Genomic DNA, 25417 nt, shown 5'->3' with positions numbered 1-25417 from the left:
AACCATTATAGACAAAATTTACATACACTTCAAGCAGATCTTTTACATAGGAAAAAACAAATACAAATTGGACCTATCTCCAGTACATGGAAAGTACACCTATCCAGGTACTATCTGTTAGTTAAACAAAGTCAGTGGAAGGTACATTCACTTCTGGATGTGGCAACCAGTTAAGGAGAGTTGCATGTAATACCTGATGTGAACTTCATTTAGTTTTAGATTACAGTTGGCCCTCTGTATCCATGGGTTCCAAATCTGTGGATTTGATGAACAGCAAATTGTTTGTATTAAACACGTGCTGACTTTTTCTTCTTATCATTACTCATTATTGTTATCCTAAACAATACAGCATAACAACTATTTACCTAATATTTACATTGTATTAGGTATGATAAGTAATCTAAGACTAGATTACTATAGATTTAAAAACTTAAATCTGTAAGATTTTAAATATATGATACGAGTGTACGTGGGTTATATACAAATCAGTATGTAATTTTAAAGAAGAGACTTGAGCATCCTTGGACTTCTGTACAGAAGGAGGTCCTAGAACCAATCCCCCACAGACACTAAGAGACAGGTGTATTTTGTTATAGAAGGATCCTTTCATTTTATCTACCCAGATTCCTGTTCTTGTACCACAAGACACCAGATGCTGAAGGTATTGAAAGTTGGTTTCTACCTATTGAAACTGAAAACTAATGCTGATGTTGGCAGAAAGAAGCAACATAAAGGACACATACAGAACAAGGGAAAGGCTATATTCTGCCTCAAAAATCCTGCTTTATTCTCCTTTCCTAAAGGATGTGGGCAAAATAACAGCTCAAAGTAAGAACTTTTCCCAATTCATAGTCTCATATGCAAAATAAAGAAATAAATTCTTATTAGGAAATAAATTTTCATTGACTTCTGAGATTACAAAAGCTCAACTGGGAAGAAAGAGAAGAGAAGAAGAAAGGAGATGGAAGGAGAGCAAAACTAATACAAAGAGAACTGAAACAGATACAAGAAGAAAATTTTTTAGTTTTAAGAGTAGCTTTATATTTCTCTTCAAGTTGTTTTTTAATCTCTGAAGGAACAATGCTTATTACCCTTCCACTAGGGAAGCTGTATAAAGAGTGAGTAGAAAATCTTTATTTTCTTTACTGTCATCCTAAATCTTTCACCACTGAGCACTTTTTATGCTATTCATATGTGTGACTTAGCATAATGGTGTAGGGGTTTTTATTTGTTTGGTGGTACTGGGGTTTGAACTCAGGGCCTTATGCTTGCTAGGTAGGTGCTCTACTACTTGAGCCACTCTGCCAGCCCTGTTTTATTGTGTTGAGTATTTCTGAGACAGGGTCTTATGAACTAATTGCCCAGGCTGGCTTCAATCTTCCTGATCTCTGCCTCCTCCACAGGCATGAGCCACTAGCACCCAGGAAGGTATAGTTTTTAAAGTAACTTTACAAATGAGAAAATGATGGTATCAGTTACTAAGAAACACACTTGAGTTTACTAGATGAAAAGTTGGAAAAAAGAAAAAAGACCAATGCATTTTTTTGAATAGATTCCCAGTAACTTACACAATTGAAGTCCCACGGGAATATAAAGTCTGGTTTAACAAGATGAATTACTGAAATACAGAAGAGTATATTATTCTCTTTGTTGCTATGGATTCATTCACAAAAGAATTTTAAAAGTTTCTACTCTCCTCCATTTTCCCCATAAAAGGGCAAAAAGACCCTATTCTAAGCTTGAATACTGACTTTTTATCCCTCCTCTTGACTAGAACTTCCACAGGCAAGGGAAGTGGGAAGCCCAAGGAAAACAGAAGGGGTGGGGTGAGTTAAGCTCTGCAGAGGTGGCTATTTACACTTTTTTTTTGGTGCCTGGCCTTTTAAGAATTAGGATCTGGGAGGACAGATGATTATGAGGGTGCCACTGGAGACCCTGGAGGCAGTGGCACAGGTCTCAATTACTAGTGTGGAGTATTAGAGGGAGTAAAAGTGCCAGGGAAACTTGCCTCCATCTGAATTTGGGCAAGAGACATCCACCTTCTTAGCACCTTTATTTAAGACTTTTCTGGGCTGGCAAAGTTGATTTCTTTCAGAGAATGAAAACTTGCTCAAGAAAAACACTCAAGCATTGCAATATCAATTTATATCCAAAAACCAGTAATGAGGAAACAATGTAACATAAGGAAAAAGAAGGTTCATTGAAAACATTACCCAAGAAAATAGCACTCCGAGCATTATCACATGAAGTGAGTGTACTGACAAAGTCATCGTTTCCAAGTTCAATTTATAGCATTAAAGTTCAACTGGAAGATGTACATAAACTATTTTTAAAAATACTTCCACAGGGAGAAGTTTCTAATACTATACTCAAATACCACCCAGTTGGCTGGGGTTGTGGAAGAGAAGTGGTTTGGGATGGATTATGGAGCAAAGGGAATCCATGCCCAGCAACTCATCTTGAAATTCCTTGGCTAAAGTTTACCCTTTCGTCTAGGCTGACAAATACATTTTGGGATTTGATATCCTGAAACATCCTTGGGAGTTTTTCTAAGAATAGTTTTTCTTAGAAGAGGAAAAGTAGTAAAGAAGCAAGGTAAATTGCATTCCTTTGATATACTCATTTTTTTCAATATGGTGACACCACACTGATCTACAACAACACAATTTAAGTAAAAATTTAAGATATATTACCCATCTTGCTGCCTTGTAAAATAGAAATGCACTAAGCAAAACAGATTTCTTCAAGCATGTTTTTTTCTTGATGATCCCAATTTGCTATTTGTTGTGGGACCTTGGACAAGTCTCCCGAACCTCTCCCAAGCATTGGTGACCTCCTCTTTACTGTAGGAATGACAAAATATCTCTCAGAGTAGATATGGAGGAACCTAACTAAAAACTCTATTATTGGTGGCTTCCCAGTCATCTCTCCTAAGATACAGAACTCATCTTTACTGATCATTGTACCTCCTATCCCTAAATGATACCATTTAAAATGTGTCTCAGATCCACTCAGCAACGTTGGAATTATACAAGCTCCTGCATAGCTATCTTTTCAAAGGTCATTAACAATTGCAAGGTGACAACTTGCAACCTGTCTTGTATGATGTTCAGAGAGACATCATCCAGACATTGTCCACCATTGCTACAATGGCCTGAAATACTTTGGTATACCACCAAGATGAATTGGTAAAAACTTCAGTGATATCTGCTCTGAAGCCATATTAGTAGCACCTGCTAACACGGTAGCATTAAAGGTATGTACATAATAGAGAATTCAACTAATATGATCCTCTCTTAGTTTTAATGTTAACAACTTCCATACTGTAGGCTGTAATGACATCTCCTGGCTTGTTGGGCTATGCCCAGGATTATCTTCACAAAGAAGGGCTAAATATACTATTATAGGAAGTAGCCAGCTGAGCTTTGTGGCAGTCACAATGGCTGTAAGTACAATAGCTCCATCTATAAGCTGCTGACATGGGGATCCATATTTGCAGATAGCTTGATGAATTGTCACCAGCATCAAAGGAAATTCACTCTCCATAAATACCAACAACACCTTACAAAGAGGATGTCCCTTCAGTGAATGTCAAGAAAACTAGAGGTTTGTCAGAGTCTTTGGTTATACTTAAAGAAGAACCAATTTCCCATTCCTCAAAAACTTAGATGTGATCTGGGTCTGAGGTTTACCACCAGTACTTCATAGATTCTTCTCAATAATGTATTCAGCTATAGTCAGTGTCATCTCATGGGCTGGAACCTCCATCAAGGAGGAGGCCAAATGCTGCCTAGAAGCAAACAGGACTCCTTTATACCAGGCCTGTTGGTCACCATTTCTATGTAAGTGAGTAAATACAACAGTTTTCTTTCTCTGCTTCAGTTTGTTGCATGCCCAGACACCAAGAAGCACTCTTTCCTCCGTAGCCTGGGCATCTCTCCATGGATCCTTCCCATGGAGCTGTCATGAAGCTGCCTGCATTTGGTTGCAATAGCAACTTTGCCTTCATCCTGTTTTTCCTAGTCTTTTATCTAATCTGCCTTTTGCTAGGCTAACAGGATACTGGGTCATAAAAGGTTTGTTTTGCCTGCCTTCGGAGGCGGTGTAAAGTGGCCAAATTTCTCTTGGTTTTTCAGAAGCCAGTTTATCAAAATTACTTCCTGCCCCTTTAACCAGTGGAGTGTTTCCTTTTTTATTGACACAAATTACTGAAATGAGCCCTTTGTCAGTCTGTGGTGTGAGACCCTGTCCCCAAAGATGCTAAAAACTGGAATGCAGCCATTAAATATTATGCTTGAGAATCATATTAATGGCCAAGGAAAATGTCTCCAAAATAAAATAATAAATGAAGAAAGCAAAATCAATAATATGTACATAAACAAATATCATATAGATACTGAAAATCTTGTTTCAGAATGACAGTAAGCAGTAGAATAATGGCTAAAAGCATTGATCCCAGAGCTGGATCTGGGTTTGCATTCCAGTTGTACCACTTGCCAGCTTTGTGAGCATGAACAACATTTTAAATAATTTGATGACTCATTTCATGTAACAATATAGGCAATAATAGTGCTTATATTAGCGACTCTTGAAAAGATTAAATGAGTATGTATGTAATATACACATATTATGTATCTTCAAGGAATGAGATTATCACAGTAAACACTCAATAAATATTAGTTGTTAGTATAAATGACAATGGAAACTGTTTATGACATGAATGAAGGAAGCAGGCTTCAACATTATACTTATTCAATTGGATTCCAGTTTTGTGTAAACAATTTCCGTTTTTTTCTTACTGCCTCGCACCCCTGCAAACATGCATGCACAGACAAAACACTGAAAGGAAACAAAAAAGTTAATTCTGAAGGATATGATTAGGGAAAATTGAATTTTTAGACTGTTTAGTTTAAAATTTCTAGTAATCATTCTATATTGCTCTTACAATTAGAGAGAAATCTTGCTATTTTTAAAAGAGCCTGTTTCTTCTAGCTCAGCCACCAGAATAGCACACTGATTTTCTACATAGATCCAATTTAATGACATTACTTTTAGGTTAGTAGATAAGGGAATGATGACTAAAGGAAAAAACATTAAAATTATTTTTCTCCTCCATGACATGGGAACCCACCGAATTTTCCTATCTGGTATTTTTCCTTTAGATATTGTTCTGACCTTACCGTATCAGAAACAGGTTAGTTAGTGATGACACACGATAAAAGCCAGAATTAGTTTGGGGAAAAGGAAAATGAGTTTTTCCCTTTTAGTTTTATTTGTTTAATTTTTGTGCTTATGGCAAAATGTTTTATGTATGTATATATGTGCATGTATGTATGTATATTATACATGTGGTTATTTACTTACACATAGAGAAAAATTTTGAATGATAAAGGAAAGTAAGTAACACAGATATGTCTGTAAACAAAGTACACCTTAAAAATAAAATATATGATTTGAAGAAAGACTAACAAACTAAAGTCACCTTCTTTTTAATATGGATATATTTTTGCTTTTATGAATCAGTCTACTATAATGAAAACATCCCTGGAGTGCGTTCATATTTTTTGCCCACTCAGCATCCTTTCAACATCCTTGAAACGCCTGAGGAATTTCCTCCCTTATTGATCCGACTTCCTTCACTCAGCAACTAGGAAATTTATTTCTCCAATTTTCTATGAAGGACAGTGCCATGTGATAAGGCTCTACCAATTGGACACCTGGTTCAGGACATAAGCCCGTAAATAAGTAATTTAGGAAGAAATAAGGAGAATCCATCTTATTCATGAAGCTGAAGTATCTCTCTGAAGACAACAGGGTAGAATCACCTGTGTACATGATATAGTGATAACTGCCCCAAAACAACCTAGATGGAATTCTGAACTTCATTCCTGGCTACATGCCTAACTACCCAATATCTTTTGATAAATTCTGCCCTGGTCAGAGTAGACTCTTGTTTTGAAGACACATAACCCACAAAAGGAATGAAAACAGACTTCTCATATTTAACTTCTAAATATAAAGAATAACAAGATGCCTCACGAAATTAGAAAAATATAAATAACATGTCATTGGATTGGTCCTTTGCTTCATTTCTACCAACCAGAGACTGAATTCTCATTTAAGCTGGGAAAAACATTCCCAAGGTCATGCATCTGGTAAGTATATGGAATAAATTATATTCGAATCCCATATATTTCACTCCAGTGCCTAAAATCTCATAATTAGTATAAATCTACCATCCTTCCCCAGTACAGTATATACAACAAGGGTCTAACAATGGCCCTTCAAAAATAATTCCTAAAGAAAGAAACTCAGGTTGTTTTACACAAATCACTTCTCAGACTTTTCAGTTCACATCAGTGTGATTTCCAAACTTGAAAATAAAGTGGAATCTAATCTAGGTAAAAAGTAAATAAGAATGTCATATAGTTGGAATTATATAACACATAGCCTTTTCAGACTGGGTTTTTTTCACTTAGTAATATGCATAAGTTTCCTCAGTGTCTTTTCTTGATGTGAAAGCTAATTTCTTTTTTTAGTCCTGAATAACATCTCATTGCCTAGATGTACCAGAGTTTATTCATTCACCTACTGACAGGAAATCTTGGTTGCTTCCAAGTTTTGGCAATTAGAATAAAGCTTCTATAAATACCCCATGCAGGTTTTTGGGTGGACATAAGTCCACAATTCCTTTCACTTATTTTATTTTTTTCCTGGTGCTGGGGCCTTGTATACCCTAAGCAAGCACTCTACAACACAGCTATATCCCCAGGCCTACAACTCCTTTGGGTAAATACCAAGGAGCTCCATTGCTGGACTTCATGGTAAGAATGTAAAAGTTTTGTTAAAATCAACCAACCTGTCTTCCAAAGTGGCTGTATAATTTTATATTCCTACCAGCAATGAATGAGCGTTCCCACTGCTCACATCATCACCAGCGTTTGCTGGTGGCAGTGTTCTACATTATGGCCACAACCATAGGCATGAAGCAGTATCTTACTATTGCTTTACTTTCCATTTTACCCATGACAGATGATGTGGAACATCTTTACAGGCTTCTTTGCAAGCTGTGCATCTTCTTTGATGAAATGTCTGCTAGAATTGTTAGTCTATTTTAATCAAATTGCTTGTTTTCTTGCTGTTAGGTTTTTAAGAGTTCACTGAACATTACAAATAAGTCGTTTTTTAATCAGATCTGTGTTATATAAATATTTTCTTAGTTTGTATTTTTCTTTTCATTCTCTATAGTGTTTTTTACAGAGCAGAAAAATTTAACTTTAATGAAGTCCAACTTATCAATTCGACTTCAAATCATGCTTCAGACGTTGTATCTGAAAGTCACCGCCCAAACCTAGGTCACTGGGATTTTCTCATATATTATCTTTAATGGTTTTGCCTTTTTACATTGAGGTCTGTGATCCAGTCTGAGTTAAACTGTGAAGGGTATAAGGGTTTTGCCTAATTTTTGTCATATGGATGTCTAGTTATTCCAGTACCATTTTCTAAGACGATCCTTTCTCCATTAAATTGCCTTTCTCCTTTGTCAGAGATACGTTGACCACGTTCATGTAGGTCTGTTTCTGAGTCCTTCAATTCACACCATTGATTTGTCTACTCTTTCACAATACTGCACTCTGCTAATTTACAGTAAATCTTAAAGCAGGATAATGTCAGTTCTTTGACTTTGTTCTTTAATATTGTGTGTGCGATCCTGGACTTTTGTTTTTTCACATAAACATTAGAATGAGTTTGTTGATAACCACAAAATTATTTCCTGGGTTTTAGTTGAGATGATATTGAATCTATAGACAAATCTGTCACATCTTGACAACATCAAGTCTTCCATGAACACGGAATATCTCTCGTATTTAGCTTTTTGATTTGAGTTGTATAGTTTTCTCAAATAGTCTTGGACCTATTTTTTCTATATTTATATCAAAGTATTTCATTTGGGGGAATGCCAATGTAAATGGTGTTTTTAATTTCAAATTCCACCATTCATTGTTGGTATACAGTACAGCAATTAAGTTTTGTGTATTAATCTTTTACCATGTGACCTAGCAATGATTGCTTATTACTCCTGTCTTTTTTTGGGTAGTACTGGGTTTTAACCCATTTTCATGCTAGCAAGTAAGGTGCTCTACTGCAGAAGCCGTGCCTCCAGCCTGTTTTCATTTTTTTGATGTTGATTCTTTAGGATTTTCTACATAATCATGGCATCTGTGAACAATGACTGATGACATTCTAGAAAAGGCAAAACTATGGAGACGGTAAAAAGATCAGTGGGTGCCACAGCTGAGGAGGAGTAGAGGGGCAGAAAGGGACAGCAGAGGGAGAAGACTTATTTTTAGAAGAGTGAATGTATTCTTTATAATAATATAATGGTAAATATATATCATTATACAGCTGTTCAAACTCATAGAGTATACAACACCAAGAGTGAGCTCACATGTAAACAATGGACTGTGGATGGTAATGATAGGTCAACATAGGGTCATTAATTGTATCAAATACACCAACCTGGTGGAGGATATTATACTTGGGGGTGTCGGGCAAACCTGGGGGCAAGGGATGTATGGGAAATCTCTGTATCTGCCTCCGAGTTTTTCTATAAGCCTAAAACTGGCAGAAAAGTAAAGTTCATTTTTAAAAAAGGTGAATAAGAATTTAAAATTTGGTCAGATGCTAAAGTGGACCCTGGAAGTCACACAAATGAATAGCTTTCTACTTTTCAGCCAATTTCTATCAACTACTAAAAACAAAACAGGCCAACAAATCTCTTAAGGATGTATGAGAACATTAGTAACGATGTTACATATCTCAAAAAAACAAAAAACAAAACGCAGAACAGGCAATAATATGAATTTTTAAAAATACATTTCAACTACAGCCTGATTTCTGTAATCAGCTTTATATTGCAAATTGCCACTTCATCAGGGTAAATTTGCAAATATACTGGAAAGGTTGAAAGGAATCTTTCAACACCTGTTTTAGGGACACCAAACACCTTCTATTGGTCCCTCTGCACATTTAGAAAACAAGATTCATTTACCAAGTCTACTTAAATTTAAAAATACAGATGTATTGAGTGATTATTTTACTTTGCAAAGCGGAAAGAAGCACGAGGGAGCGTCTAAATGTTGGCTCTCAGTATACTGCCAATTATTTCAATTATTTCAATTATTTCAATTATGCGTAAGACAATTTCCCCTCTGACGAAATGCTGGATAAAGACATCCATGGGAATCCACATAGCAGCCATCTTGTACATATGGTAAATTATTCTCTTGGGGGAAAAAGCTGTAAGTTAGATGATGTAATATGAATTTGATTGTCTTACAGAAGACATTATTATAACAAAGGCTTATATAACTAAACCTAGTCCCAACTTTATATGTGACTACAAACAATTTATTTAACCAATTCTGCATTATTTGAAATACAATTCCAAAAGAACAATTAAGAAATATAATAAAACGTCATTTAGTCCATTTTGTGCCATTATAACAGACTACCTGAGACTGGGCAATTTACAATGAATGGCTACTTATTTATTTCAGTTTTTGAGGTTGGAAATTCAAGGCTAAGAGGCCCTACATCTAAAATGGGTTTTCCTGATCAGTCCTATCATGTCTGGAAGCATGGTATGGTGACTAAGGGAAGGAAGGAGACCAAACCCATCCTTTTGTCAGGAATCCACCTCCTCAATAACCAACGCATTCCTACAATAGTGGCATTAATCCTCAGTGGGATTAACCATTTCTCAATATTATTGTATTGGAGATTAAGTTTCCTACATATGAACCTGGGGAACACACTAAACCACTATGATTCCTGCTTGATTTTCCCATAAAAATCTAAGGATGAGAAAACGACACCACCAGAATCATAGAAATAGCAAATGTTTCTTTAGGTAAATTTATGGTTTGACCTGTCAAACCAATGTCCCCTTTTCTTAGAACATTTTTACATCACAGAAGCAGCTCTATAACAGCCATTTTGTCTTGCCTGACCCTGGGCTGTAATCACATCTGATGGAGATAAACCTGACTTACCAGGATTTTCTCACTATGAAAGGTAAATGATCACTTAACTGTTTTTTTAAAAACTCAAAATTTTGCTAAGCCTTTTTGATAATTAATGAACTAGATACTGCTCCCAAGCCCCCAATTTATTTCCCTTAAGACTGGGGCTCCTCAACACCACCGCCCATACTTTGAACCTTAATGCTAAAGCAAGGACATCTTGCAGTGAAGATAACCATCATTTAGTTTTTCAGCATTTCCCACCTAACCCTTTCATCACTCAGAATGTGAATTCACACCACAAAGCTTCAAATCTTTGGAACATATGGTATTCAAACTCAAAAACAATTAATAATCGTGTATATATGTTGAAACTTTCCACTTTAACCTGAAGATGTAAACCCAGTCTTACACATTTGAGTAATAAAGTGAAATGCAATTGGTGCAATGACTGGAGTTTGAACTCAGGGCTTTGTGCTTGCAGTGCAGGTACTCTTATGACTTGAGCCATACCTCCAGTCCATTTTTCTCTGGTTATGTTGGAGGTAGGATCTCATAAACTATTTGCACAGACTGGCCTTAAACCACAATCCTCCTGATCTCAGCCTCCCAAATAGTTAAGGATAACAGATGTGAACCACTGGTGCCCTGGAGTGTGATGGTTTCTTGATTTGTATCTTGATTTTTGCACTTTGAGGTGCAACCCAACTCCTTTTGTTTTTATTTTGTTTCTGCAAAAGGGTCTCATTAATTTTGCACTGGCAGACTTTAACCTCTCAATTTTCCTAACCCCCCCAGAAGCCTGGATTACAGGCAGGCACCACCATACCCTGCATGCTTAATGTTTTTGAACTTAAATTCTACATGATTCCATATCAGGATTGCTACTGCTTCTTTTTGTTTCCATTGTCATAGTAGGTTTTCTATCACCTATTTGTAGTGTAACTAAATCACTGTTGGCTGGGTCTCATATAGCACATATCCATACTTAGGCTTTATATTGCAAACTGAATAATCTTCTTTTAGTATGTAAAGCCCATTCACATTTATTGTTGCGACTGCTATGTTTAGTCACCAATCTGTGGTATTACATAACTATGAAATAGAAATATTTCCTACTTTGTTTTGGTGATTAACCTTTACACTTACTCTTTTAAAATACCCTTTATTTAACTATTTGCACCTTGAAATATCAGAGTTTATTGAATGGGGGCATAGCCTTTATCACCCATCTCCTGCCTATATGGTAATCAGTTCTATCTTTATCTTTCTTGGTCCTTCTCCATTTTTGGCTGCATCATCTCTACCTTGTCACAGTACGTAACATTTTTACATCAGTTTTCTGCCACCATGCCCATTTTTGTTCTAGCCTGACATGTACATTTATAGATATTTAAAGGCCATCATCAGTATCAGTCCCATGCTAAAGTCTTCCCAGTCATGAGCTTTCTTTTTGTTTGTCTTACATTTAGATGGAATTCTTAGAGTATAGCAGTCTACACATTTTGTGGGCCATATGGTCTCTGTCACAACTGTAGCAGAACCATGCCAGTATAGAACAAATGCAGCTACATACAGTATGTAAACAAATGACTTCAGCTATGCTCTAATAATTTTCTGGTTTTGAGACAGGGTTTTGCTGTGTAGCCCAGGCTGTCCTGGAACTCATGATACTCATGAGGCACTGTGTGCTACCTCACTCGGCTTCTAACAAAACTTTATTTACAAAAGCAGGCATCAAACCATGATTTGTTGACACCTGCTTTAGTGCGTTGTTCAAGAAATGATGTAAGTGCAAGCAAGATTGTCTAGTTTTGGTAAGATGAAAACACCTTTACTATTACCTTAATTATTTGAAGGGAAGCTTGGTTGGATATAAAATCTTGATTCATACTTTCTTTTTATTGGATTTTCTTCATTACTTTCTCCTCTCCTTTCCCTCTTCCCCACTTTCTCCCTCCTTTCCTCCTTATATTCATTCCTTTCCCATGAACCTCCTGCACCTATACATATATAACCTCTCCTGTTATAACATCCTTCACCAGTGTGATTAATTTGTTTTAAGTAGTGAATCCACACTGACATGTTATTACCCAATGTAAACCGATAGTTTACACTGGAGTTCATTCTTGGTGTTATATATTCTATGGGTTTAGGCAAATATATAATAACATGTGTGCACCATCATAGTATCAAATGGTAGTTTTGGTGGAAGCTATAGTGTTGGGACACTGGCCCACTAACTGATACTTACCCTTTCAAATTATGCTTGTCTTTTTAAATAGTGACTGTTTATTTCAATGGTGCACTTGGTGCAATATGGCCTCTAGCTGTTTAAATGTGTGACTTTAAAGTTCTTTCCTTACATTGAACACTTGTAATCTGCCTGGACTTCTTACTGGCCTTTTAAAATTTGGGCTAAATTGTATCTTTCTGGCGGCCTGTTCCAAATCACCTTCAGACATCTTCATTAGCCTGTGTATTCTATCTTCAGTTTCTCTTGGTTTGCCTTTGCTCTCAAAGCCAGAATGGTGAGGAACTGAGCAGTGGAATTTCTTGACTTTACTGACTCACAGCTATTTGGAGTTTTGGCATTATCTGTCTACAAGTAATTCTAAGGGTGTGGCTTTGTGCAGAAGTTTCACAGCTGGGAACTTGTTTCTTGCTGATGTCAGTTTGTGAGACTGACTGCTACCTAGCTCCCTCCTGGCAATGTGTATGAAACATTTTAGATTCTATGGATGTAACAGAGGATTCAGAAACACCAATTAAAAAATTTAAAAAATGGCCAGTTAAAGGAGCAAAGCAAGGTTCTAGCTGACTGTTACAAAGAATGTGGCAACATGAGACAGGAAAACCTTTAATTTTGTGTGTCCACAGTCACGTTTAGGCTGTGCCTTCTCTTTTTGATTCTTACCAGCTGATGAAGCACAGTTGATTGTTTTATTTTACTTTTGAGGTAGAAGACCCAAAAGGGTCTACCAAACTGTAAAAAAGCAGCATCTGTGCAGTGTAGCTCTCTAGGCCTTTAGTGACGAATACTGGAAAGACAAGACTGAGTGAACTTTTATACACCAGAGCAAGATTGATTTGGATGGGTTTTACAGAGTGTCTAAATACTATGGTAAGTTATGTTCTAGATACTGTCACTGAATTAAAAAAATAGTGAAGAAAACCCAGCAAATGGTGAGCAAGCGCTACTATGATTAAACACAACTTCCTTTTCATTTCATGCAACTATAAAGAAAAATAAAAACAAAGCCACAATCCATTTACCTCTACAAATCATTCTGTAGTTTGTCACCTAAACTGCTGACAACACTTAGCAGACAACTAAAACTTTGGGCATATTGAATTCTATTATGAACTAAGGTATTTTATTTCTCTACCATCCACCCACCCATCTTGAACATACTTATTCCAATGATAAAGAGTAATGGTAAAATGTGATACTATTTACATTAATTATAAAAATGGTCACATCTTGCCTTTACTCTTTACAAAGTTCTTTCACCAACAGGAAGGGCAGTTGATAGTCATATCTTACAGATGTGAAAACCAAGGATAAATCTTAACCAAAACGACACTAAAAGTCCTTAACTTGAATTCTTCAAATCAAAGGAAAAGGCAGGTAAAATGTAAAATGAGAGAATTCCATATCACAGATACTCTCAAAAATCAAGCTAAGCATTTCCATGGAACAAATGCACACGGCAGAGAACAGAGCTAAAGCTAGGGCCTGTGTGCTGGGGCTGAAGTCAAGGTTAGGTTCTGGGGCAGAAGTAGGGAGGAATGCCGGATCCAAACTGGTATTTATGAAAGGAGAACAAAAAATGTTGTTGCTGACAATTGCCGGGGATTATGACTTACATGGCGGTTCTACATGTAAACAAATGGGAAGATAGGCTCCACCTTCTCATCGGAACACAGCCAAGTTGGTTCAGTGACATTCCCAATATCATCAAATAGATGCACCAGTGTAGACTTTAAGTAGCTGCAAATCTATCAGGGGGAAGGGGCAAGTTGTGGGAAGGAGCAAAGAGGAGAAAGACAACTTAAATAAGGTGAGTTTGCAAACCCAAATTCCAAAACATATGGAGAAATCCAATCCTAAATCAGAAAGCCACAAAATTAACAAGTAGAAAATTAAGCAACTCCAGAAAAAGTTTGGAGAAAAAAAAAAAAAAAAGAACAAGGTAAAAAGGTTTAAATGAGGTACATTTATTATCCTTGGAAAGATTTTCAAAATGCAATTCCTTGGGAATGAAAAAAAGATACACATTGAAATAAAACTCCACTGGTGGAGTTAAAAAGTGGAATGAGTGAATTGGAAGATCTAGTGCTGAGGAATTTACCCTGAATGCAGCTCTCTCTTTCACACACACACACCAAAAAATAGTTAAGAGATAAGAATAGATCATGAAGACTCTGCTCCATGTCTAACAGGAGTTCAGAAGAAGGAAATGGGGGAGGCAGATAATGGAAACTTAATATATAACAGCTGACAATTTTCTAGAACTAATTAAAGATAGCGGTCCTCAGATGAAATAGTCTCAAAGTATTAAGCAGAATAAATGTACACATAGACATCACTGTAAAGTTGTAGTACATCAAGCACAAAGATAAAATCTTACAGGCCAGCAGCAAAAAAGGAGACAGTTTATCATCAGAAGTACAGCAAAGAGTCTTACAACAGCTGTCTTATCAACAAAATTAGATGGAACAAGGAGTGAGTGATAATCGTCAGACTGAAAGGGGATAGGATCTGTACCTCACTTAGTCATCATTCAGAACTGAACAAAATGAGGACATTTTTAGATATACAAAGACTGAGAGTTCATCATTCACAGACTATCAGTAAAAGGAATATTAAAGGATGTAGGATGCAAACAAAACAAAACACAAAACCATGACTGACGATTAATATGCATGAAGTAATGAATATAAAAATATTTATAAATCAAAACTAATTTGTGTATTTTAAATGAAATAAACAAGAAGCAGATGGTAGTAATGGGGAAATGTGCCTACGAGGTACTTTGAAAACGATAGGCCTCCACCTGTTTGAAAAAGATAAGGGTACTGAACAATTCTGTCTTTGCTAGAAAACTTCATATTTTATGTGTAGGAAAACTGCAAGCTATGGCTTCCATGCCAGTACATTTTTTAAAAAATGAAAATCTATCCTTTAGAGGACAAGAAATAATCAGATAAAATATGATAACCAAAAACACAAATACCACCCAAAAGGTGGTAGACATAAGTCCAACTATATTAGTTATTACAATAAATATAAAGAGATTTACCTTAATGTTTTAAAATAAAAACGTGAAGAACCAAATCCTCTGCTTTCAGTGTTCTAACTTCTGCTAAAAACATAACCATATTTGGGAGAGTTGATGATACAAAGCAGCTGATGGCTCAAATAAACAATGTCTCAAATGTTTATTACCTTTACAAATGATTTTCAAGCTAAAGTTAAATGAGAAGGAAACTTAATAATTTAAAACCATAAGGAAGACAGCCAGAAACACTGGGACCATGGACAAATGTAATTTTTTATGAAGAACCACATTTAGCTCTAAGGACACAAGAAAAGGTACTAGCACCTGAATGTGGCTCTGCTAACTCTTTGCTCTGATTTAGCCTGTGTTCTGTTATCACAGCTTCAGACAGTACACCAGACACCCCCTTGCACGCCACAGATTAATCACGCTGTCTTGAATTATTGAAAGCTAACTGCTGATGCCAACTGCAAGCTGCTGGTTGAAGCTACAGAAATACTTCCTGCTGCCCCCATATAATCCTTTGTCTGTGACCATCAATCCAGCCATCTAACCCACACAGGTTCATTATGCTGATATCTAAGGGAGGGCAAAATGGTTGGTAGTTCTCTCTCAGGCTAACTCAGCCTACCAGCTTTTACACTGCTATAACTCATTCCGCTACTGGAACTCAGAATCAGTGGCTGGAAGAATGAAAACCCTGGCATCTAGAAGCTTAGTGACTTACACAGTTACACCTCTAAGACCATGGCACAGCCCATCTTTCACCTCCACTTCACGGCTTTCCCTTACTACACCACATGGGAGCCTACAAGAGCAAGAACCAAAAAAGCACAAAAAACTCTATTCTTGTTCCTCACGATTCCTATGGCCTAGTCCCTCAATGCCCTTTCTATTCTAAATCTGCTCACTTTGCTGAAGTGATTAGTCATTACCAGGAGGGCTCATAAGAGGTTCTCAACTGAGGCCCAGGACAGTTTCACCTTCCAATCCATCATTCCCTTGAAGGCTGGCAGCCTTCCCAGTTTGTTCCCCCTCCAGCCAGAAAAGCTTCTGAGAACGATAGAGTAGCTCCCTCCATGAGGAAAGTGAGTTCAGTCATTTCAATCTTGATATCACTTTATTTCTAAAAGGAGAAATACACCTTTGGCCTTCTTTTCAAGGAAGTAAGGTCCATCTCCAGTAAGCCCCTTGTGGGAACACAGCCAGTGTTCCTCAGTGTGGGGAAGGAAGGAGGGGAGAATGAAGGTCTCTGGTTAGTAGATCCAGGCAGGGAGAAATGTTCACATTTTAGAAAACTTTCTTGGAGTAACAACACTGATAAATATAATACAAATACAAAGACTACCAGGAAATTCCTAATTTACAAAAGTTTCAGTGCAGATCAGGATCAGGAGTCAAAACTAAAGGGTGATGCAGAAAGAGGAAAAAATGGTGGAGAAGGAAGAGGGTAGGAGAGGGATCAAGGGCTGTGAGAGAACATTCCAAGTTTCTTCCCCTTCCTTTTCTCTCACAGGCAGCCCATCTGGCAGTGTCCTTTTTTTGCTGCCTCCACATGGAGGAGTGAGCTGGCTCTCAAGGGCAGGAAGAATTGAGGCTCAGATAGCACCCTAACCTCATCATTCCCAACCCTTCCTTGGGGTTGTTGGGAAGGTCTTCTGGTAAGGACTCCATTCTCTTGGAGTGCACACAAAGAAACCTGACACCATCTGGCTTATCTATGCTTTTCTTCAGCTAAACATTTTCAAGATGTTCAGGAGAAATAAGACCTAGTACTTTCAAAGAACAGAGTAAAATTATGCACTCTGGGTGAATAAATCAGAAACAGCTGGGAAAAGTGTACTTCTACTTTACAAGGAACTTTAAAAACATGCATATAATTTAACCTGATCCCCTTACTGCACAGGTGAAGAAACTGAGACCCATCGAGGTTAACAGACTGAACCAGTGCCACTATTCCAGTGGGTGACACAACTGCCTTCCATCAGTGTGACTATCCTACCACATTAGACTTGCTGAGGAGAGGGCTACAGAGGCTGCACAGCCCTGAGGGCAGAAGGAAGCTTAGAAGCAGCAGAAGTGGGATGCTGGGTGTTCATACTGAATAGCAGAACGATGACTTGCAGAGGTAAGTAGCACCTGCAGTGTAGGAAGCACCTGGGTGTAAGAGGGAAAAGTTCTAGAAGAGAAAAATGCAAAAGAAAAAACACAAACTTTGGACAATAGTTCAATACTCAGGGACTGTGTAAAGTGGAGGTTAATAAAGGAACAGTGGAAAAAAAGAGGAAAATAATTGAGCTATTTGAGCTAATGACAAGGTGTTTGTCATCATGAAAATGAATGTTTCCTCTCATTTCTTACTTTGATGGAAATATAGTGTATTATTATATACGTGTTTCTCGCAGTTTGGTTCTTCAAAAACCTTAATCAGAAACACTTTGGATAGCTGCTACAGTGCAGATTCTTGGGCTCTACTCCAGAGTTATTGAATGTGAATCTCCCGATGCCGCTCATAAATCTGAATTTTAAGCAAGCTTCCAATGAACATTGACATTTATGAACAGTACCATCCAAAAATCATGTCATCATAGAACTGGACAAACCCAATCTGTCCTCCAGTCCTCTCCCAACCCTACTTAAGAGTTAAGGCTGCTGAGGTACAGAGACAATGAATGCCCCGAGTAACAAAGGCTGCCTGGAGCCTGCCAGGCTTTGCTCCCAATCATGCCGTGAACATCAGACAGGCTGGGTTAGTTAGCAGTTATTTCAACCTTAAGAGTCCATGTTTAAGCTAAAAGTGAAAATAAGTGCTGTCTTGCTAATGAAAAACATATCACATTTTCTATCATAAGTATGTATTTCTTTGAGAATCAAAAAAAAATGTTAACTTACTAAAAACAAGTAAAAAAGAGCCATAATTGCGACTTAGTGGATTATACTGCATTCCTGCTTTCCTCAATAAGGTCAAGACAGAGCAGCCCTAGTTCCATTGATCTCCCCTATAAGTGTTACAGAAAGCCTACAACCATGGCTCCTTGGTAGGGACACTTCTGTGCAGGGCAAGTGGCAGACAGAGCAGCCCTGGGACTGAGGTGATGGGGCAGCTTTGTAGGCCAGCTAGCTGTCTGCCTCACCTCCCCACTCTGTAGAATATGGAGTAACAGTAGAGTGCACCATGATAGAGGAAGAGGAAAGGGCAATTCAGATGAGAGAACTATATTCAACTAAGAGCACCTGCTTATTTTGCCAACCTACCAAACATCTCACAGGACAAAAAGGAATACAGACAGCGTCATCTTTTCACACCCCAATCACTGAGGAAATTTCTCAGAAATCTGCTCTGAGGACAAGAGATTGAAAATAGAGTAGTAATCACTACCTTTGAGACTGGAGTTCCTAAATATAACAACTAACACTAAACTCCTGATTATCTTTGCCAACTGAGAACAAAGGCTTAGTGGGAAAGAAGGAAGGTAAGCACACCTGGAGACCTGAGGGCGCCAACATCACTCCTTCGCAACTGTTGGGGATATTCTGAACTGCTCATTTCAGTACAGGTCCACCATCTGCCTCTGATTACATCTGCAATAGCCCTTGACATGTGAAATTGTTTCCAGTCTCACTCCACGTCCACTCTCACCTGGTAATGGGACCCTCATATATAAAGTTCCCAAGGGCCCTTCCTTTGACAGAGGGAAGGATCTCCATGCCAGAACATAAGGCAGAGGAAAGAGCAAAAGACTACCAGGAACTGAGCACCAGCACCCACAATGAGGCCAATTTTATATAAAAATATATTTATTTATGTGTGTATAAGTATGCATTGAAAACCTGCAAGAATTATTCTCAAATGTCAATACTGGTTATTTCCAGTGATTTTAATACGCTTGACATTTTTCATTAATTTTCAGTTTTTATCATGAAAGGAATTATCTTTTTAAAACCAGGGGGAAATGTCACTTTAAAAAACAATAATGACTATAATTTCCCTACAGGTAAGCAAAGAGCGTAATGGACAGATGAGGCCACTTATGCAGTACAATATTTAAAAGTAGATAGGAAAAAAAGATTCAGAAATTAAAACATCACTTCCTCTTTCCTTTAGCCAGTTGTTGCTGCTTATCAGTTAAATTCTTAGCTCTCTGTCTACCTATTTCGAGGGGCCCTTGTAGATTATTTGTCTTTTTTAAAGTTCCTTATTCATTTTTGGGAGGCAATGGAGTCTGAACTCAGGGCCTCACAATTGCTATGCAGGTGCTCTTACTGCTTGAGCCACTTCTCCAGCCCTTAAGGTCTTTTCTTTAAGCTACAACTTCAACTTTCAATACCGTCAAGTTTTTCATCTGTAATGGCAAACCAAATTTTCACATATTATTTATTTGTTTTCTTTCTTTCTTTTTTTTTTGAGCAGTACTGAGGTTTAAACTCAGAGTCTCACCTGTTAGGCAAGTGCTCTACCACTTGAGCATCCCCAGGTCCTGTTTTCTTTTTTTGATACAAATATTGGTAAGTAGTAGTTAAAAAAATTTTTTAAAGTAGGGGGACGACAGAATTACTTGTAAAAGTATTAATTTCTGATAGAGGAGTTGCATATATGGTTTTTACCTAATGGAAATTAATTTAAGTATCCGTGGATTCTTAAATCAAATTACACACAAGGAACACTGTCAGCTTCCTGTTCTAGAATAGTGTAGAGGGGTCTCATACCCACAATGCCTCAAACTTCCCCACTGCTAAGTGTAGGGTTTCCAATCGATCTGGATAAGAAAATATCCCTGGGCAACCCTAATTACCCATTCTTTTCTGCATATTTTCACGTTACTAAGTCACCCAGTACATACACTCACAACTATAATTCGATGAAGGGAAACTTACTGGCCAGTATCTGCAATGCTTTAGAATGTTACTCACAGTGCTTCCGTGTTAGAGTGTTGTGGTTCTCTAAAGGATATTAACAAAAGAGTTATTGTTGTTGCCAGATGGTAAAAATAAGATGTACAAGGCCCAGGACTGTCAAAGAGGCATTTTTTTTTCTGATGTAACTATCATGAGATGGAATAAATAATAGAATCATAAGACCTAAGTTTAAAACATGGCCTTGCATTGTCAGATTTATAAACTTGCTTATATTGCGTACTTTCTTTACCTATAAAATGAGAGTTGATGTGAGGATTTTAAAAAAGGCTAATGTTTGTGAAAACCTTCAAAATTGTTGTAAAATGCAGGGAGCTACTTGGGGAGAAAAAAACCTAGCAGTTTCAATTCTGGGGTTCTATGCCCTTGAAAATTCCATCTACATAGTTTAGATGGCCTGGAGCAGCTAGATAGGAGTTAATGAGGTAAGGTGTGGAATGAACAAAAATGGTTTCCTCCCATCAGGGACTGAGTCTGTGGAATGCTCTGTCTGTATCTCTCAGTCAACTATAGGTTCGAAGGAAGTGTGCGCTTGAGCATTCTCAGTAGGAGTCAAGTCATAAATTAGAAGGGAGGTAGAGGTTAGACAGATGGCTCAGCCTATTAGCACAACCTCTGTCATGTTACTATCTAGATACACAGCGCTTAGGGAGCATGCAATCCAACAGAAACAGAGCTGGGGGCAGGTGCGGGTGGGAACACAAAGCTCAGCCAAGGGCCATCTGGGCCTCTAAAATGATTCAGGGTATACCAAGGAGTGCCAAAGGCAGATCACCTTCCTATTATACCATTCCGAACAAGGTGCCTCTGACCAGGAGAACCATCTCTCACTAAGGAAGAATTGAAGTATCATCACGACATTCAGTTTCTGAAACTGCAGAAAAGAGCAAGACTGCCATTATGAATATGCAAAAGAGCACTCTCCCTTCATCGTGCAAGTCTGGAGAAAGAGGACAGAACAGTGTCTCCCCTTCTGTGTTCTGCAGAACATTTATCCCACAAAATGTCCCTAGAAAAAGTCTTCCTGATGCCAAGCGCATTTGGGAAATAATATTTCCTATATTCCCAACTAGTCAGGTCACACTGCCCTTTGAGTACACGGAAGGGTCTAAAAAGTCTTGCACTTTAAAAAGACAACTGTGTTTAACCCAATTTATTAAAAGAGGCAACATTATCTCATGGTTTAGAATGGGAGTTCTGGGGCCAGACTTTGTATCTTGTGTTCTTTCACTTACTAGTGTGTGAGCCTGTTCATCATTCTGGCTCAGTTTCTATACTTGTGAAATGAGAATAATCGCACACCTTCCTCATGGTGTTGTTTTGAGAATGAAATGAGCTAATAAATGTAAATCATTGACAGTATCTGACCGGAATACAGAAAGCACTCAATAAATGTTAGCTATCAGTATGGGCTAATACTAATGCAAATTAGTATTTCCATTAGTATTATCTGATGATTAATATCTGATTATTTCTTAGTACACCCAGTAACATCCTAAAGAACCCTGTCCCATGGAATAAACAAATGCTAGTATAGAAAGACCTTTATTATCCAAAGAGAAATCAGTGCCCTCACTAGCAGAAAAAAGCACTACAAACATGTCAGTTTTAGTCTCTAGCATCCACTTAACCTCCCTGGAAGTCTCCCTATCTATCAGAGTAAGACTGTTAGAGTAGTTAGTCCTTCTAGCTATAATAGGCTAGAATGCTAAGAAAAATGCATGCTTGTCATGAAGACCAGTAGGTCTTATTCAGTCCTGGTTCCAATCTGCTTCCTTTTAAAATTTAATTTGGAGATATGGTCTCACATTTTGTTCAGGCCAACCTGGACTATGATCCCTCCAACACAGCTGAGATAACAGGCAAGTGACACCACACCCAGTTTTTATCCACTGAGATTTGATCTCACAAACTTTTTTTGACTGGGCTGGCCTGGAACTGAAATCCTCCCAATCTCAGCCTTCCATTTAGCTTGGGAAGACAGGTGTGCACCACTCTTGTCAGCTAATGATTAAGATGGGGTATCACAAACTACCTGCCTGGACTGGCCTCAAACTATGATCCTCCCAATCTCAGCCTCCCACAAGTGTCAGCCACCAGCACCTGACTAGTTCCCTTTTATTATTATCATTATTATTAATATTACATAATAGTGGGTTTCATTATAACATTTTCATACTTGCATGATATGTATTTCAGTCATATTCACCCCTATCATCCTCTCACATCCCTTTCTCTCCTCCCATTTGTCCCCTCTTTCTCCTACAATTGACTCTGCCTTGCTTTCATGTCTTTCAAAAAAAATTAAATCTAGATTTCACATATAAAGAAAACACACCATACTTGTCTATCTGGTTCCTCTTGAAGTTTTACTTTCCACCTTATCAGATTTGAAGTTGTCATTGCAAGACTTCAGGTTAGGAGCCAGGTGCTGTCCATCAACATGGATATGGAAATGGCCTTCTGCTACCTCACCTTAGAGTTCTGAAGTATGTAGAGTACAATAAAGCAGCAGCAATAATGGAAGTAGCATGTTGTATCCTGCCCACTCCACAGGAGTCCTCTGAATCCCCTCTGTACCAAAGCTGAGCCATCATTCTAGATGCCCCTGCTGTGGTCTGCAGGGCCCACAGGAGCCCAGTCCTATACACTAGTCGCTTTGCTGATTTGATTCTCATCAGCTCTTTCTAAGGGCTGAACTCTTTTTCAATTCTAATTTGTACAAAGTTCTAGGCTGCAATGTCAATGCAGATACCCATCTGTGCTCATTTTTGTTGACAAATCTCAAACCCTGACCTTGCCTGGAGTCCAGCCCTGTTCCAGCAGAGGAAGGGCTACTGCTTTTGCCCCTGAATGCCTCTTCTTCCCTCTAGCTCAGTCTTAGATTTCTCCAATGCCCATGCCATGCTGCCTGCATTTTACTTGTGCATTCATCTAACCCTCTAGTATTTTTATTAACTGCTTCCTACATCCAGGTGCTGTTCTAGCTTGTTGATGCAACATTGAGCAAAAACAGACATTCGCCCTGTTCTCACTCAACACACGTTATTGTAGAGGAAAAAGATAAATAAATGAACACAATCACTTCAAATAGTGGAAAGTACTAAGAGGGAAAAAGCAAGGTGATGTTATAAAGTAATGGTGATGGGAAGAGGAGGACTCAGAGAGGAGTCAGGCTAGGCCTCTTGAGGAGGCAACAACCCAAGCTGAGACTTTAAAAAAAAGAGAAGCCGGCCATGCAAAGACCTGGTGCAGAGTATTCTCCCAGTAGCAGAGAGAACAGCCAGTACAAAGACACTATGGCCAGAATCAGCTTGCAATAAGGAGGGGAAAATTAGGACAGTGTGATGGGAGCAGAGTGAATGAGAGGGGAGAGTGACCAAGGGATGAGGTCAGAAAAGGAGGCAGGGTCAGATGTTGCCCAGCTTTACAGGTCAGGATGAAGAGTTTGTCTTTTATTCTCATTGCAACAGGAAGCCATGGAAAGATTTTAAGTAGAGAGTTACACAGTAAGGAATTACAAGTTCATCCCTCTTCTTGGGGCCACGGCACCTATAGTACATATATGCTTAGCAATATATCAGAGATTCTCAACTAAACCCTACATTCTATTTGCAGATAATCACACCAGGGATATTATGGTACTGTAACAGAGTGGAAGCTAAAATTGTGGCCTAAAAGAAATATTACAATGTAATTTAAGAAGGCAGAATTTCATATATGTTAATAGCTCTCATTAATAAGATAAATCCCTCCCTTTGGAATTTGGCAGTGATTACTCAAGTAGGAGTGGCATTTGAATCCTAAAATATATAGTTTTACAGAAAAAGAAGCATTGCTCAGAGTGACTGCCTGGGCCTGGAAAGTAAGAGAATTGGAAATGTAAGGATGGTATCTATAACAAGTGTCATTCTACTGTGTTACAGCTCTTTAAAAAGATGTGCAGTAAAGTGAGTTTCCAATTAAAAAAATAATTTTCAAATGCAGTCAAAATTAGTGGCCCCATCCTCGCAATTATAATAAATGATTAAGTAGGTGTTACAAAGATGAGAAGGTAGAATATCTGTTTCTAATCCTGACAGACACTTTACCCATTTTCACTGATCTTTTATCTGGAGCAAAGACCTGCTGAAACAAGCTAACTACTAGAATGTTCTGATAAGTGCATCTTTCCAGGGGAAATAGCAGGGAGGAAACTTCAGCAGACATTGTTCACAAGATTCTGCAAGTTTCTTTGTACCTTTGAAGTTGGGAAAGTATATGTGCTTCTGATAATAACATTCAGCAGATGGAGTACAATCACCAAGAGAAAGGGACATTAAGCAATGAACATCCAGATGGCTCAGAGAGCTCCTCTGGTTAAAGATGCTAAGAGCATGCTCATGCCAGCAACAGCAGGCCAGGCTTCCTTGTACCCACATTTATACGACTGAGATGATATCCTTAAACTGGGCAAGACCCCTTCTGTCTCACAGAGAAATACCAATTGGTCTTCTTCTCAATCCCTCACACTCAGTTTAGATTACTTTTAACTTGAATCTCTTTAAGACTTGTGTTAACTTTGCTTTGTAATAAAATTATTCTCAACTTATATCATATATAGAAGACTGTCCCATCTCCCCATACCATACCATAAAATCCTAGAAATCAGAGTCATCTCTCTTGTGGATCACTTACCCATGGTTTAAAAATTTCAAACAGTACATGAGAGAGAGAGAAGTAAATAAAAATAACTGTTTTCCAACTTTGCTCCCTTGAAATAACCACTGTTAAGTTTCTTGTATTTCCCTCCATAAAAGTTTGGGGTCACAGACTTTTGTGTTAGTTAGTGTTTGATCTATTGAACAAAACTTACAAGAAACAAGGACTGATATAGAATTTTAAATCATTTTGTAGCTCATGGCAGTACACAAATAAACAATGATAAATTATGATAAATTAATATTGTAAATCTCCAATAGACACAAACTGCCTTTAACCCACCATTCATACCCCTTCCATGCCCAGGACGTCAATGAGCATTGCAGATGGGTGGCAGATAGAATAACTCTAGCGCAGGCCTGGGGAGTCGTTTGGCCTCCAGCTCACTGGGTATTCACTGTACCTCTCTGGATCTCAGTTTTCCCTCTTCCACACCGAGGTGTTTTGTTTTGTTTTGTTTTTTTAACCATTCTTTTGAGTCCAGGATTAAAG

The 25417-nt window shown here is 38.0% G+C and overlaps 1 protein-coding gene across 6 annotated transcripts in view; it reads right to left on the bottom strand.

Annotated features, from left to right (window-relative positions):
* Ube3d (ubiquitin protein ligase E3D) overlaps window positions 1–25417 on the bottom strand; it is a 158620-nt gene that overhangs the window by 56521 nt on the left and 76682 nt on the right. Inside the window, exon 10 of one of the 6 annotated variants that reach the window (XM_074078918.1) lies at window positions 476–25417. The exons of the other annotated variants lie outside the window; for them this stretch is intronic. Coding sequence (XP_073935019.1) covers window positions 25412–25417 — 6 coding nt within the window. The 3' untranslated portion in view covers window positions 476–25411. Of the gene's footprint in view, window positions 1–475 lie in introns of those variants that run through there. 6 annotated transcript variants of the gene reach the window in all.

The sequence above is a fragment of the Castor canadensis genome, chromosome 1 (assembly GCF_047511655.1).
Source record: "Castor canadensis chromosome 1, mCasCan1.hap1v2, whole genome shotgun sequence".
Classification (NCBI taxonomy): domain Eukaryota; kingdom Metazoa; phylum Chordata; class Mammalia; order Rodentia; family Castoridae; genus Castor; species Castor canadensis.
This window is presented reverse-complemented; position numbering and strand designations above follow the sequence as displayed.